General features: G+C 32.3%; 1 protein-coding gene across 1 annotated transcript in view; it reads left to right on the plus strand.

Moving 5' to 3' along the window:
• LOC105847155 (solute carrier family 49 member 4) overlaps window positions 1–11,653 on the plus strand; it is a 44,403-nt gene extending 32,750 nt beyond the window's left edge. The window contains exons 3-4 of the mRNA XM_065791633.1: window positions 10,277–10,949; window positions 11,106–11,653. Of these exons, the coding sequence (XP_065647705.1) occupies window positions 10,277–10,949; window positions 11,106–11,538 (1,106 nt within the window). The 3' untranslated portion in view covers window positions 11,539–11,653. The remainder of the gene's footprint in view (window positions 1–10,276; window positions 10,950–11,105) is intronic.
• Window positions 11,654–11,960: the final 307 nt, after the last annotated feature.

Below are 11,960 nucleotides of genomic sequence, written 5' to 3' on the forward strand. Positions count from 1 at the left end.
TATATTCATCGATAATTTTTAAGTTTCAAAGTATTATCTCTCAGCGTTCAAAAATTATGACCATATAAAAATTACAACCCCCTCAAATTGAGGGGGGGTTTAAACTTTATATGGTCATCATTTTTGAACGCTTAGAGATAATAATGAAACTTAAAAATTATCGATAAATAGTTTCAAGCTATAAATAATAACATTTTAATAAGTTTTTAATTTTCAAATATTTTTAAAAGTTTTGTCATCGATAAAATTCTATTTTTTCTTCTCAATTTTCAAAATGTGTATTTTTTCGGTTTTATACTAATCTAATTAATAAAAGTATGCCAAAAGTATAGTGTACAGGTATAGTGCCCTTAAAAAGTCAAAAAAACTATATTGCTGATAACTATTGTTAACCAAAATAAAAAAAAAGTTAGTATTTTAAAAAATTTGAAAACCAAAATTCACTAATATTTAATATAAAACAAAAAATATTTAATTTAAGTTCGTAAACCCAAGTCTAGAAAGAAGCTATGAGTAAGGTCCTTATCAGAAAAGTAATTGTTTGATACAAACATATAGTTTCGATTGCTTAAAAAGCACTTTGGAAATATTAAAATATTTTGACTTTTTAAGGGTACCGTCTATTTTTAACTTTTTTGCTTATTTTTTTTTACTTCTAAAAATGAAAAACTTTAAAATAACAAACAAAACTCTGTTTTTAATAATAACTGCAATTTTTTAATCAATAATAACAAAGTTTCTATCGATCTAATGGAATCTATAGAGTTAAAAATCTTTAATAGTGTCTTTTTCATCGTCAGACTTTCTAAATAACTTCTTTACAGCGGTTATTTTTTTGTTGTACATTTGGGTAAAATCATAATTGGGTCTTTTACCATTTACAATGCACTTTGATTATATTTTCAATAAAATTAACCGATTCTTTAAAAAAATACGATATTTTTTTACAAGGTTTTTGGCTAGGAAATGTCAGTTTTTACCGCATGTTTCTTTTTTTTATACTAATTCACTACCAACAAGGCTGACAGCAACCACTATTAAGTTGGGAATTACTAAAAAAAAGAATAGAGTTATAGAGCAAAGAAAAGGTTGACAGAAGACTTGAAAAGTTGAAGGTTGTATGAGTCAGGAAAACATAAAGATGGGAGAGAGTTCCAAAGGGATGAAGTGTGGGGAAAAAACTAGACGAATAAAAGTTTTTGGAGCATGCAAATAACAGTACAGACAGATACAGTAAAAGAATGAGACTTTCATGAGTGACGAGTCAAGCGAGAACGAGTTTTAGTTGATGGAACTAGAGATGAAAGCTCCTTTGAGCAGCGACCATGATAGTATTTGCAGAAAAGAGGAAGCGATGCAACTTTACGACGATGGGAAAGAGGCTCAAGCTTTGCAGATAGACCGGGTCCAACTATGTTTACAATGCGTTTTTGGACCTTGTCTAGAAGTGAAATAGCATCATTAGAAGAACCAGCCCAAATATGACAACACTATTCCATACAGGGACAAATAAGAGATTTGTAGAGGGAGAGAATGGATTCAGGAGAGAGAGAATGGCGAGCACGATAAAGAGAAACAACCTTAGCAGAAGCTAAGGTTGTTTCTCTTTATCCATTTACTACTGACTCTTTTATTCCATAAAAGGTCAATAGTAAATGATAATCCAAGAAGACGTAAAGAAGAGGACTCAGTGAGAGAGTTGCCATTCATTAATATAGGAATGTCGACAGTACTAGTTGTTTACAGTAAATAACTAAGTTTTGTCGGAGTTAGAGTTTACAAGCCACTGCGAGCCCCAATCTGTTACAGAAGTGAGATCAGATTCAAGATCGTCTGCCTGTTCAAAGCGATCGAAAATAGAAGACTTTTTGTCAAGACAGGAGTATAAAGTTGAGTCGTCAGCAAAAAAAGCTACTTTAGATGTAAGGTTGTCGGGAAGATCATTAATGTAGATAAGAAACAAAATAAGACTAAAGATAGAACCTTGAGGTACCCTAGAAGTTACTGGAAATAAAGAAGAGTGTTGGCCATCGAGGATGACTTTAATAAAGTGTTTAAAAAGAAACGATTTGATAATCTTAACAACTTTCCCAGATACACCATATGAAACGAGCTTATGAAGGAGACCAACCTGCCAAACTTTGTCGAAAGCCTTAGATATGTACAAAGCAATAGTCCTAGCGTTTCCGCCTCCATCTAATGCACGATAAAATCTTTCAGTCACAGTATTTAGCAAGTCAGCCGTAGAGCGAGAGGATCAAAAACCATATTTATTGTCTGACAGCAAATTATTTGACTTAAGATGGGATGTGAGAAATTTGTTTATCAAAGACTTAAAGATCAAAGATGATGATTGGAGGGGTCAGAATGTTCACCGGAGTTTTTGAAAATTGAAACAACAGATGCCATTTTCCAGCAGACAGGAAAACGAGGCTCAGTCAAGCATTTATTAAATAGTTTAGAGGAAATTGAAGAGAGTTCGGTAGAAAAATTTTGTAGGAGTATGACAGGAATGTTGTCTGGACCACAAGCCGTAGAAGAGTTTAATCGAGATAAGACTTTAGCAACGGAAGCTGGAGTGATTTGAATGTCTAACAATGGTTTAACCTGTTTAATTGTAATGGAAAAATGGCCATAAAGTTCAAGAGTCAAATTAGAAGAAAAGTACTTTGCAAATAGTTCAGCCTTATCCTTGGGAGAGGTAATAAGATCAGTCCCATGAATGAGAGATGGAATGTTAGACCTTCCTTTGTTAACAACGTTATTGAAGATTCCAAAATTTTCCAGAGTCTAACTTCTAAGATAAGATACGAGATTTAGTGAACTGAGAAAAATGGAGCTTAGCATCTGATGGCACCTTTTTACATCAATTTCATGCAATAATAAATAGCTGTTTGTTCTCAAGAGAGTTATTCTTAATTAATCTTATTTTATAAGATGAAAAAAAAAGATTACAATTAGACATAGCAGCTGCACAATAGGGTGAAAATCATGGAGTAGAATGAGGCTTGAATTGAAACCGAAGAGAAGGAATAAAAATATCGATTCCTGCCTGAATCCAGTAGGTTTCGTTGGAGGCGCATTTATCAGCTGAGAAGGAAAAGACATCAGCCCAAGGACGTCACGAAGTCATCCCGTCACGAAGAAAATCGCGTAAAGAGTCCCAGTCAGCTTTAGGGTAGTAGTAAGCGGTGCAATGATAAAGTGAGTCCGAAAATGAAGTACAAGACGAAAGATTTAAAAAAACCATTGCGTGGTCAGAACTACCTAATGGAGAAAAAAGAGAAGCTGAACGCAAGCTAGGATCAGAGACCAGACATAAATCAAGGAGTGAAGGTAAATGATTAGGGTTGTCAGGAAAACGAGTCACAAAGTTAACTATCTGAGTAAAAGATTGAGGAATGCAGAAGTTATAGGCTTTAGTGCCAGCAGGGTCAGTGACGTTAGAGCCAAGCCATTTAGTGTGATGAGCATTAAAGTCACCAATAACAACAATATTGGCAGAGGGATAAAGAGAGAGAGCATAGTCAATTTGATCAGAAATTATATCTAAAAGAGTGCAGTCTTGGGAAGAAGGAGAATGATAAAGATCAAAGAGAAAAGTGATAGAATGAAGAGGTGCTAAGCGGAAGCACATAAAGGAATGGTCAAAAGATTTGAACCTGATTTCATGAAAAAAAGGTGAATTAATGTGTAAATATACCCCTAAACCAAGCATATGACTATTTGAGTCTTTACGAATCAAAGGATAGTACCCATCAACACTGAGATAAGAAGAAGGAATAGCAGAACTTAAATTAGTCTCACTAAGAGCAAGCAAGTTTGGTTCATTTTGCGAAAGGTAAGATTCAACTGATGGAAGGTTGCTTCGCAGATCACATTTATTAGTAAAAGGTATATTAAAACAGTTAGGAGGTGGGGATGATTTTTATGTTTAATATTTTGATTTACTTTTGGGGTATTTAAGTTTAAAGAGAACTTGACTCATTCATAGATAAAGGACGGCCTCCCAAACAATGAGCTATGCAATTTTCTCAGTCCTGCTAATTAACCCAAGTCGTAATATAGGGCTCCTTATGTGACCTCGACAATGCGCACCAAAAGCATCAACAGGGAAACCATCCATGCGCAACATGACACTGTTAATACTTTGATATTTTGCAGCTGTCGATGGAATCAGCCTCTCTGAGAGCTACCACAAAGTTCGGGAAACCTTACTAACGGGTGATGCGGAAGTTATCGGACAAATCCTAATTTCATTATTTGAGCATAATAATTAGTTTTTGTGGTTTTATGCGTAGGCGTAAACGTTCTATAAAATATAAACTTTATTATTTAAAACACAATTATTTAAAATGAGGTTAAATGCAGCTGAACGAGAATCTTTTCGAAAGCGACTAAAAATGTTTTTTGTAAATAAACCTAATATAAAAAAAAAAAAATCGTAAATCATTTTGAAAAGGAAGGATTTGCTCGAAGTACACTATATGATAACCTAAAAAGACTTGAAACTGTTCAATCGTTTTCTGATAGAAAACCCTGGTCGTCCGATATCCTGGACAAGAGGAAAGAAAGCCGAATTAACGAGACTTGTCAACAATCGAAAAGGGGTCAGTCAGAGAAAAATAGGTATTAAATTCAGTGTAAATCAATCGACAATTGGTCGTCAGTTAAAAAAAATGAATATTAAATATAGAAAACGTGAAAAGACTCCAAAGTACACTATAGAACAACAAATAAAGGCAAAAAAAAGAAGCAGGAAACTAGTTAACCAACTCTATAACACAAAATCGCTTCTTGTCATCGAAGACGAAAAATACTTTTGTTTTGCAGGGGACAACATGCCTGGAAATTCTGGATACTACACAAACAACAAAAAGACATGCCCAGAAAGTGTTCGTTTTATAGGAAAAGAAAAATTTCCAAAAAAATTATTAATGTGGATAGCCATATCTGACCGTGATATGTCCAAGGCATTGTTCCGCACTTCCAAGGCTGTAGCGATCAATTCATCAATCTATATTAATGAATGTTTAGAAAAACGACTTCTTCCATTTATTCACAAGTATCATGGAGACTTGAACTATTTATTTTGTCCAGATTTAGCAAGTTCTCATTATTCTAAAGATTCTCTAAATTGGATGGACCAATATGTCTATTACGTTGATAAAGAATCCAATCCCCCAAATGTGCCTCAAGCACGACCAATTGAAAATTTTTGGGGACATTTGGCACAGAAGGTTTACGAGGGAGATTGGCAAGCTTCAATAAAGCAAGTTTTGATTGATCGCATTAAACTAAAACTACAAGAAATTGATTTAAACTTTTTACAGTCGCATATGAAAGGCGTCAGAGCAAAATTGAGATCAATTGCAGATGGTGGTGTTTTTTCATATAAAAAATAATATATTTTTATTAAAAGATAAATGCTTTATTTAAAAAATATATAATAGTAGTTTGTTTTTTTATTTATAAATAAATTATTGACGTTTTTATTTTGTCCGATAACTTCCGCATCACCCGTTACCAGCCGGCCTCAGAACCATTAAACTGAGTTTTAGAGCTGTACCATCCTTAAGAGATAACAGGAAGAGCTGCATGAATTTTTCATAGGTTTTTGCTTGTGCCACTATCAAGGAGGCGCAAGCAAAAATCTATTAGAAGAGTCAAGGAGATCAAGCATTCAGTATTCTAGGCAGGAAACAATGTAACACAGGTTTACATCTATGCCAGTCTAATAGATGAAGAAGGGGTTCGAGGCTGGTCAATAGAGTTATTCTGCTTACCCCTAAAGTCTTTGCCTAGGAGGCTGGATGCAGTTTACATCTGCCTAAGATAAGTATTTTTATCGAGACACCATCTCTAGCCTTTAGTCAACCAAGAGCCCCAAGGCAGGGGGTTTTTAAGTCGGAGTTTGTTTCTCCTAGCCTTTGCCTAAAAAAGCACTCTACAAGGCAGCAGGGCATGGGGCAGGTGGTATTGGGTTACATAATACCAAAAGCAGGGTAATTGTGATGATTCTGAACCTGATCTGACCTCGAATAATTAAAAGGAGCTACTTCCTGCAAACAGAACCTTAAAACATCGGGCATGATATTTTGGAAATGTATTAGGAAAAATATTACACCCGACAAAACACTAGAGGTAAGGGTGAGCGTAGGTAAAATAGTTAGAGTGTCTAGTTAGTTAATGATCTCACACTGCATCAAAGCAGATTTAAACATTTAAACAGAGCATTAACATAAAGTAATTTTCTAGTGAATAAACACCGCGCCAGAGGTTCAGACAGAACACAAACTTACATGTAACATATAGATAACTTACGGGTGAGTCAACACCGCGACCGAGGTTCAGAAAAAACACAAACATACAGATAGCAACTTACGGGTGAGTCAACACCGTGCCAGAGGTTTAGACAGAACACAAACATACATATAAAGTAGATTACAGGTGAGCTAAAATATGGCATCTCAATCAAATAGCACACTCGCGGAAATCACTAATAAGTTTGATTCCTCTTTCGGCGCAATCATTTGTTACCTCTAGTTGTTTAACAAAATTTTCTGCGGTTCGATAAATCTTAGAAGAACTTCCACCCTTGTGGATTCATCTGGAGCCATTCCTGGTTATTTATTAGTCCTAATAAATCAAAAAGAAGCCAAGACCGTAGTCTAAATAAAAAATAAATAAAGGTTAAAGAATTTAATGTCGGAAATTTTGGTTTCCCAAGTAAAAAAGTTTTTGGTGTTTGGGTAGAAAAAAGTTTCTTTGCCATTATTGTTCTCGTAAATTCTGACAATTTTTCATTAAATAAAGATAAAATAGCAAGCCCTTCTGTTAAATACCAAAGGTAATGGTTAATTGACGAAATCATCAGCAGTTGCGATATCTGAAACTTTTTCTTGATACCAGTTTATTGCAACAAAAAATTTAAACCGACTGGAGCAAATACGGAAATCCTTACTAATAAACTTATCCATGTGGTGGATCATAATTTGCTCATCATTGGACATAATAAATTTATCAGATAAGAGTTCCATTTTTAAAATATACATAGAATGTGACATAAATCTCGCATTGTGAATTGCACCTGGCTTGTGAATTTTGACTATTCTGTCTATTGATATTTTTCTTCCAAGGTAGATAATAGTTAATTCAATTAACTCAAGATAATCTTCTTGCGGAAATATTTTTTTTTCGAGGCATTGTTAAGCCTATTTCAGAACTAAACTTGCTTGATTAAATATTTTTGATTTGATGTCAGTAGGCCATTCAAAAAAATTAAAGTTTGAGTAATCAATATCAGTTCTTGAAAATTCGGCTTGGAAACGTTTGGGGTTCATCTGGACTCTTGCTATCTCCTCGTAATGCGATAAATGCATGTTTGATGTGTAGCTCATAATGATAATGGAGACATGCTAGCCATAGGAGAGGTCTCTTTAACTCAATTTCAATTAAAGTTGGTGCTCCTTTTTTATTACTTGTGTTGCTTGCCGTTGTATCAAAGCATATACAAACAATGTTTTCCAATCTTACGCAAGTTTCACGACCGCATCACATTGATTTTTACCTGTCGAATTTTTAATCAAAGGTACACCCATAAGTTTTGGTCTGCAAATAAAAGTTAAGTTAGTTTCTTTGAAAACAAAAATAAAAAATATACATAGGATTTATATGAATAAATAAATAAGTACATGTTAAGAGATCCGCTAATAAAGAACTGCTACGCGTTCTTTATTATGAGCTATGTCTAAATGAAAAAGCTTCAAATCCCAGAGCAAAATGGACTTTTTAGGTTTGTTTATCTCCCAGTCAGCTTTAATCGACAGAACAATATTCTCCAGCGCATATTGTCTTTGACGATGCACAGTTGATACTGACATGAACATATCATTAAGTTTGCCTCCGCTTTTGCAAATGATTGTGGATTGAAATATGTTGAAATATGAAATGCTGTTGGCAAACTGATAAACAACATCGGTCTGCCAAAGATGCCGTTACTTCTGAGAACTTCTTTGCTAATATTTCGAGTGAATTTGTTAAAGGCATCTTTTTTTTCTTTGGTGGTAAAGGAGTAAACTCTGTATCTTTTTGATCTTCTTCGTCAGCACTTTCAACTAATTCACTGACTTCAAAGGCACTAGATATTTGATCTTTGGTTAACCTTCTCCGAAAATCTATGCTTAGTCTATCTTCTTGACGTTCTAAAAATTTTGAAACACCTAGATTGATGCTACCAGTCATGTGTCTTTTTGCTACTTTTCTGATCTTCATAAAGTGACCAATCTTCTATCCTTTTTGGTCTACGTGGTATTAGTAACTGTTTTTATGCATTTACTGCTGAAATGTCGCAAAGTTGCCCAAGTTTATTACAAAATCTGACAATTTTTTTCTTTACCAGCTTTAACAAATCGACTTGCTTGATCAATTTTTTTGATTTTTATCTTTTCCCCCTACTATTTGGTAAGCAATGAAAGACAAGAGTTATCTGATCGAATTGGTACTCCAGCTTTTTCCCAAACTTCCTTAAGCTCACCAAGAACAAGTTTAAAAATATCTCTTGCAGAAGTTTCGCTTTTTGAATATAAATGTAAATGAGATAACCTACCAACAAAAAAACATGTGTTAGGTAGACAACCTAACACATGTTTTTTTGTTGGTAGGCGACTGAAGCTTGATAATTAATTGTATTCAGAGTAACCAATTAACCAATCTTGATTATTTTTTCTAAGGTTCATCGTTATAATAAAATATTCCCTTATCCAATAAACTGGTTTTAAAATTATTTGCAAAATTTCAATTTTGCTAATTGATATAACAAGCGACTTTTTTTAAATAAGTTTATGAAATTTATATACATACGTACAGATGTTTCTTTTGCAAACTATTCACGCTACGACTTTTAGTGGTCAATTATGCTCAAAACTTAAATTTTACATTATATGCAAGTATTAAGTTTTTTAAAGCATTTAAGGAATTTTTTTGCAAAAAAATATGCTAAAAAAATCAAACGTTATAATACGACCTCTAGACATTAACCAATATTTTTGAAAATTCAAATGTTCATCCGATAACCTTTATTTCATAGACCAAGTAACATAACATGAAATAAATTATTTTTTAAATAATTTAAATATAAAGTTAAAAAAAGTGTAAAAAACGCTACTTTTTCAAGACGGCAACCTCTGGATAAAATTTTAAAAATTTAAACTATTTACTGACTTTTGGCCCATTATTTACCCCGTTATGCATGTAACGTAACCATTTTCGAAGAATTGTTGGAAATGAAACGCCCTAATGCTACATGCATACATTTTGGTAGTTTTTGATAAAATAATGGAATAAAATATCTCGGGGTCAGTCAATTTAAAATTTAGCTTTTTAGAAAAAGCCTTTAAAAGGTACCATCCCAATCTTCCCAATATTGTGTTTTATTGTTAAGTTTTTATATTTACATTGCTTAGCATAAGGTAAACCGCCGTAAAGTTAACTTTAAAAAATATTAAAATCAACAAAAAAGCTTTATACCTTGTGGTTTTGTTAAACTTATACGTGTATTATACGCATGTGTTAGTTAAAAATCAAATTAAAATACTAAGTATATATTTATAAAATTTACTTTGTTGTATTCTGTATAAAATAGAAAAGTTTTCTATTTTATACATCTTATTATTTGCATATGACAAGAACCTTTGTATAGTCTTGTAAGAGTCTTTGTATACCGATTAACCAGAACTTCACAGCATACATATTTAACTTGGCAATAGACTGCCACGTCAAGTGGCTTTAGTTGGTGGAAACAGTGCAGTGGTATTCACAAAATATTTATATGACTTTTTAAATATTTATATTAGGGTGCATTGAAAAACAGAATTTTTTTTTAAATTGCCTTGTAATAGCTCTAAATATATGCTACATAATAAAATATCACTGAATTAACAAAAAATTTTGAAATTAAAATATTTTTAGAATTGCCTCTAGTCCCTTGAACATTTTAGGGCCCCTAATATTCTGGGAAAAAAAAAATTCTTCAAAAGTTTTTTTTATTTTTAGTTAAAAAAGCCATAGTTATTATGCAATGAAATTCAAAATAATAATTTTCACATAAAACAAATATTATTTTCAAACATTTTATAAAATTTCACTTCTTTTGAGTACCAGGTTGATCTACTTTTGAAGAATTTTTTTTTCATTTTTCTTTAATCCGGCACTGCAAGCACAAACAAATATATTAAAAGTCTAGGCTTTTATACAATGTTTGATTGGACGTTTTTAGGTCTTCGGAAAGCGATTGTAGTATCTAGCTTCTGTTTATTAATTGGAACTGGACTACGATGTATTACCTCTGAACCAGTAAATGCAACATATCTAATACACACTGCGCAAATTATTATCGGATTTGCTGGACCTGTTGGCCAAGCAGCAGCAACTGTACTTTCTAGTACATGGTTTCCTTCAAAACAGCGGACAACAGCTACAGCAATTGGTTCACTTTCATGTCTTTTTGGAACTGCACTTAGCTTCTTCATTGGTCCCCATATTGTTCAAGACTTTGATTCTTTTGGTATCAAAAAAAGCGATAAAGCTTATGAAGCTCTTGTTTCCAAATTATCTGATCAAGTGATGCGTTTCATGTATGTACAATTTGGTATGTGTAGTGGTATTTTTTTATTAGTTATTTTAACTTTTCCGCATAAACCTCCAAAACCACCAAGTTTTACTTCAAACATTGAACGAGTTCATTTTTTAAGGGGATTGAAAAATCTTTTTAAAAATCCTAACTTTCAACTTATTGCTTTTGCTTACGGATTGACAACTGGTGTATACAGTGCATGGTGTTCAGATTTAGCTTTAAACTTAAAAGAATTTTCTATAGACGATGAAACTGCTAGTTGGTTAGGATTTTGGTCACTTGTTGCTGGTGCTATTTCTGGAGTTGCTTTGTCAATGTAAGTATATGAGAGAGTAAAAAATTACATTTTTACTTTGGTTGAGTTTTATTTAAGTTGAACAAACAAAAATGTAATTACTTTAAAAAGTAATTACATTTGTTTATTTATTTTTATTATTAACTTTATTTTTATAAGTTGTTTTAATGTTTTTAGTATGGCTGATTTACTTGGTGCATTGAAGCTTCTTGTAATTATGATGTTTATTGTCTCAACTGCAAGTTTTGGAGTATTTGGTTTGATATGTGTGGAAGTAATACCTAAATCAATTACTCTTTTATATTTTACATCAATTATTGGAGGAATATGTATAAATGGTACCATTCCACTTTTCTTTGAATTGGCTGTAGAGTCAAGCTACCCAGTAGCAGAAGGAATAAATACTGGTGCAATGACTTTTTCGAATAACATTTATTGTTTTCTTTTTTTATCTCTCCCTTTAATTCCTGGAGTTGGTACAAAGTGGATGAATTGGTTTTTAGTTATTAGTTGTGCTTTCTGTATTCCAATTATGATCGTTTTTAAGGAGAAATACAAACGACTTCAAATAGATATTAGTGAAAAATTTAGGTCTATAGATGTTGGTTAATAGCTTAACCAACATCTATAGACCTAAATTTTCCATTGATTATCTTTTAATACATTTAATATATAATGTAAAATGTTTTTACTTATTTTTTTAATAATTATCTTCTTTTAACGTACTTCAACTTATTTAATTTTATTTAAATCTCATATTCTATATATGCATATATTGCATATAAAGAATATCTTTTTTATAAATATTTTATATTTGATATTATTAAAAAAAATTAATATTAATTTTGTTATTCTTAAAATATTTTAAATATGTGGATAATGTTAAATGCTCAGAAACTGAAACTTTTAATTGCAGATGAAGCTTAAAAAACATTAGAGTTTTGAAAATTAACTTTGGAGATAAAAATGATCCCTAAATAGTCATCTTTTACTGGCAATAAATCGGCTCTTAAAAAACTTTAAATATCTTTG

This window comes from Hydra vulgaris, chromosome 02 (assembly GCF_038396675.1).
Source record: "Hydra vulgaris chromosome 02, alternate assembly HydraT2T_AEP".
Taxonomy (NCBI): Eukaryota; Metazoa; Cnidaria; class Hydrozoa; order Anthoathecata; family Hydridae; genus Hydra; species Hydra vulgaris.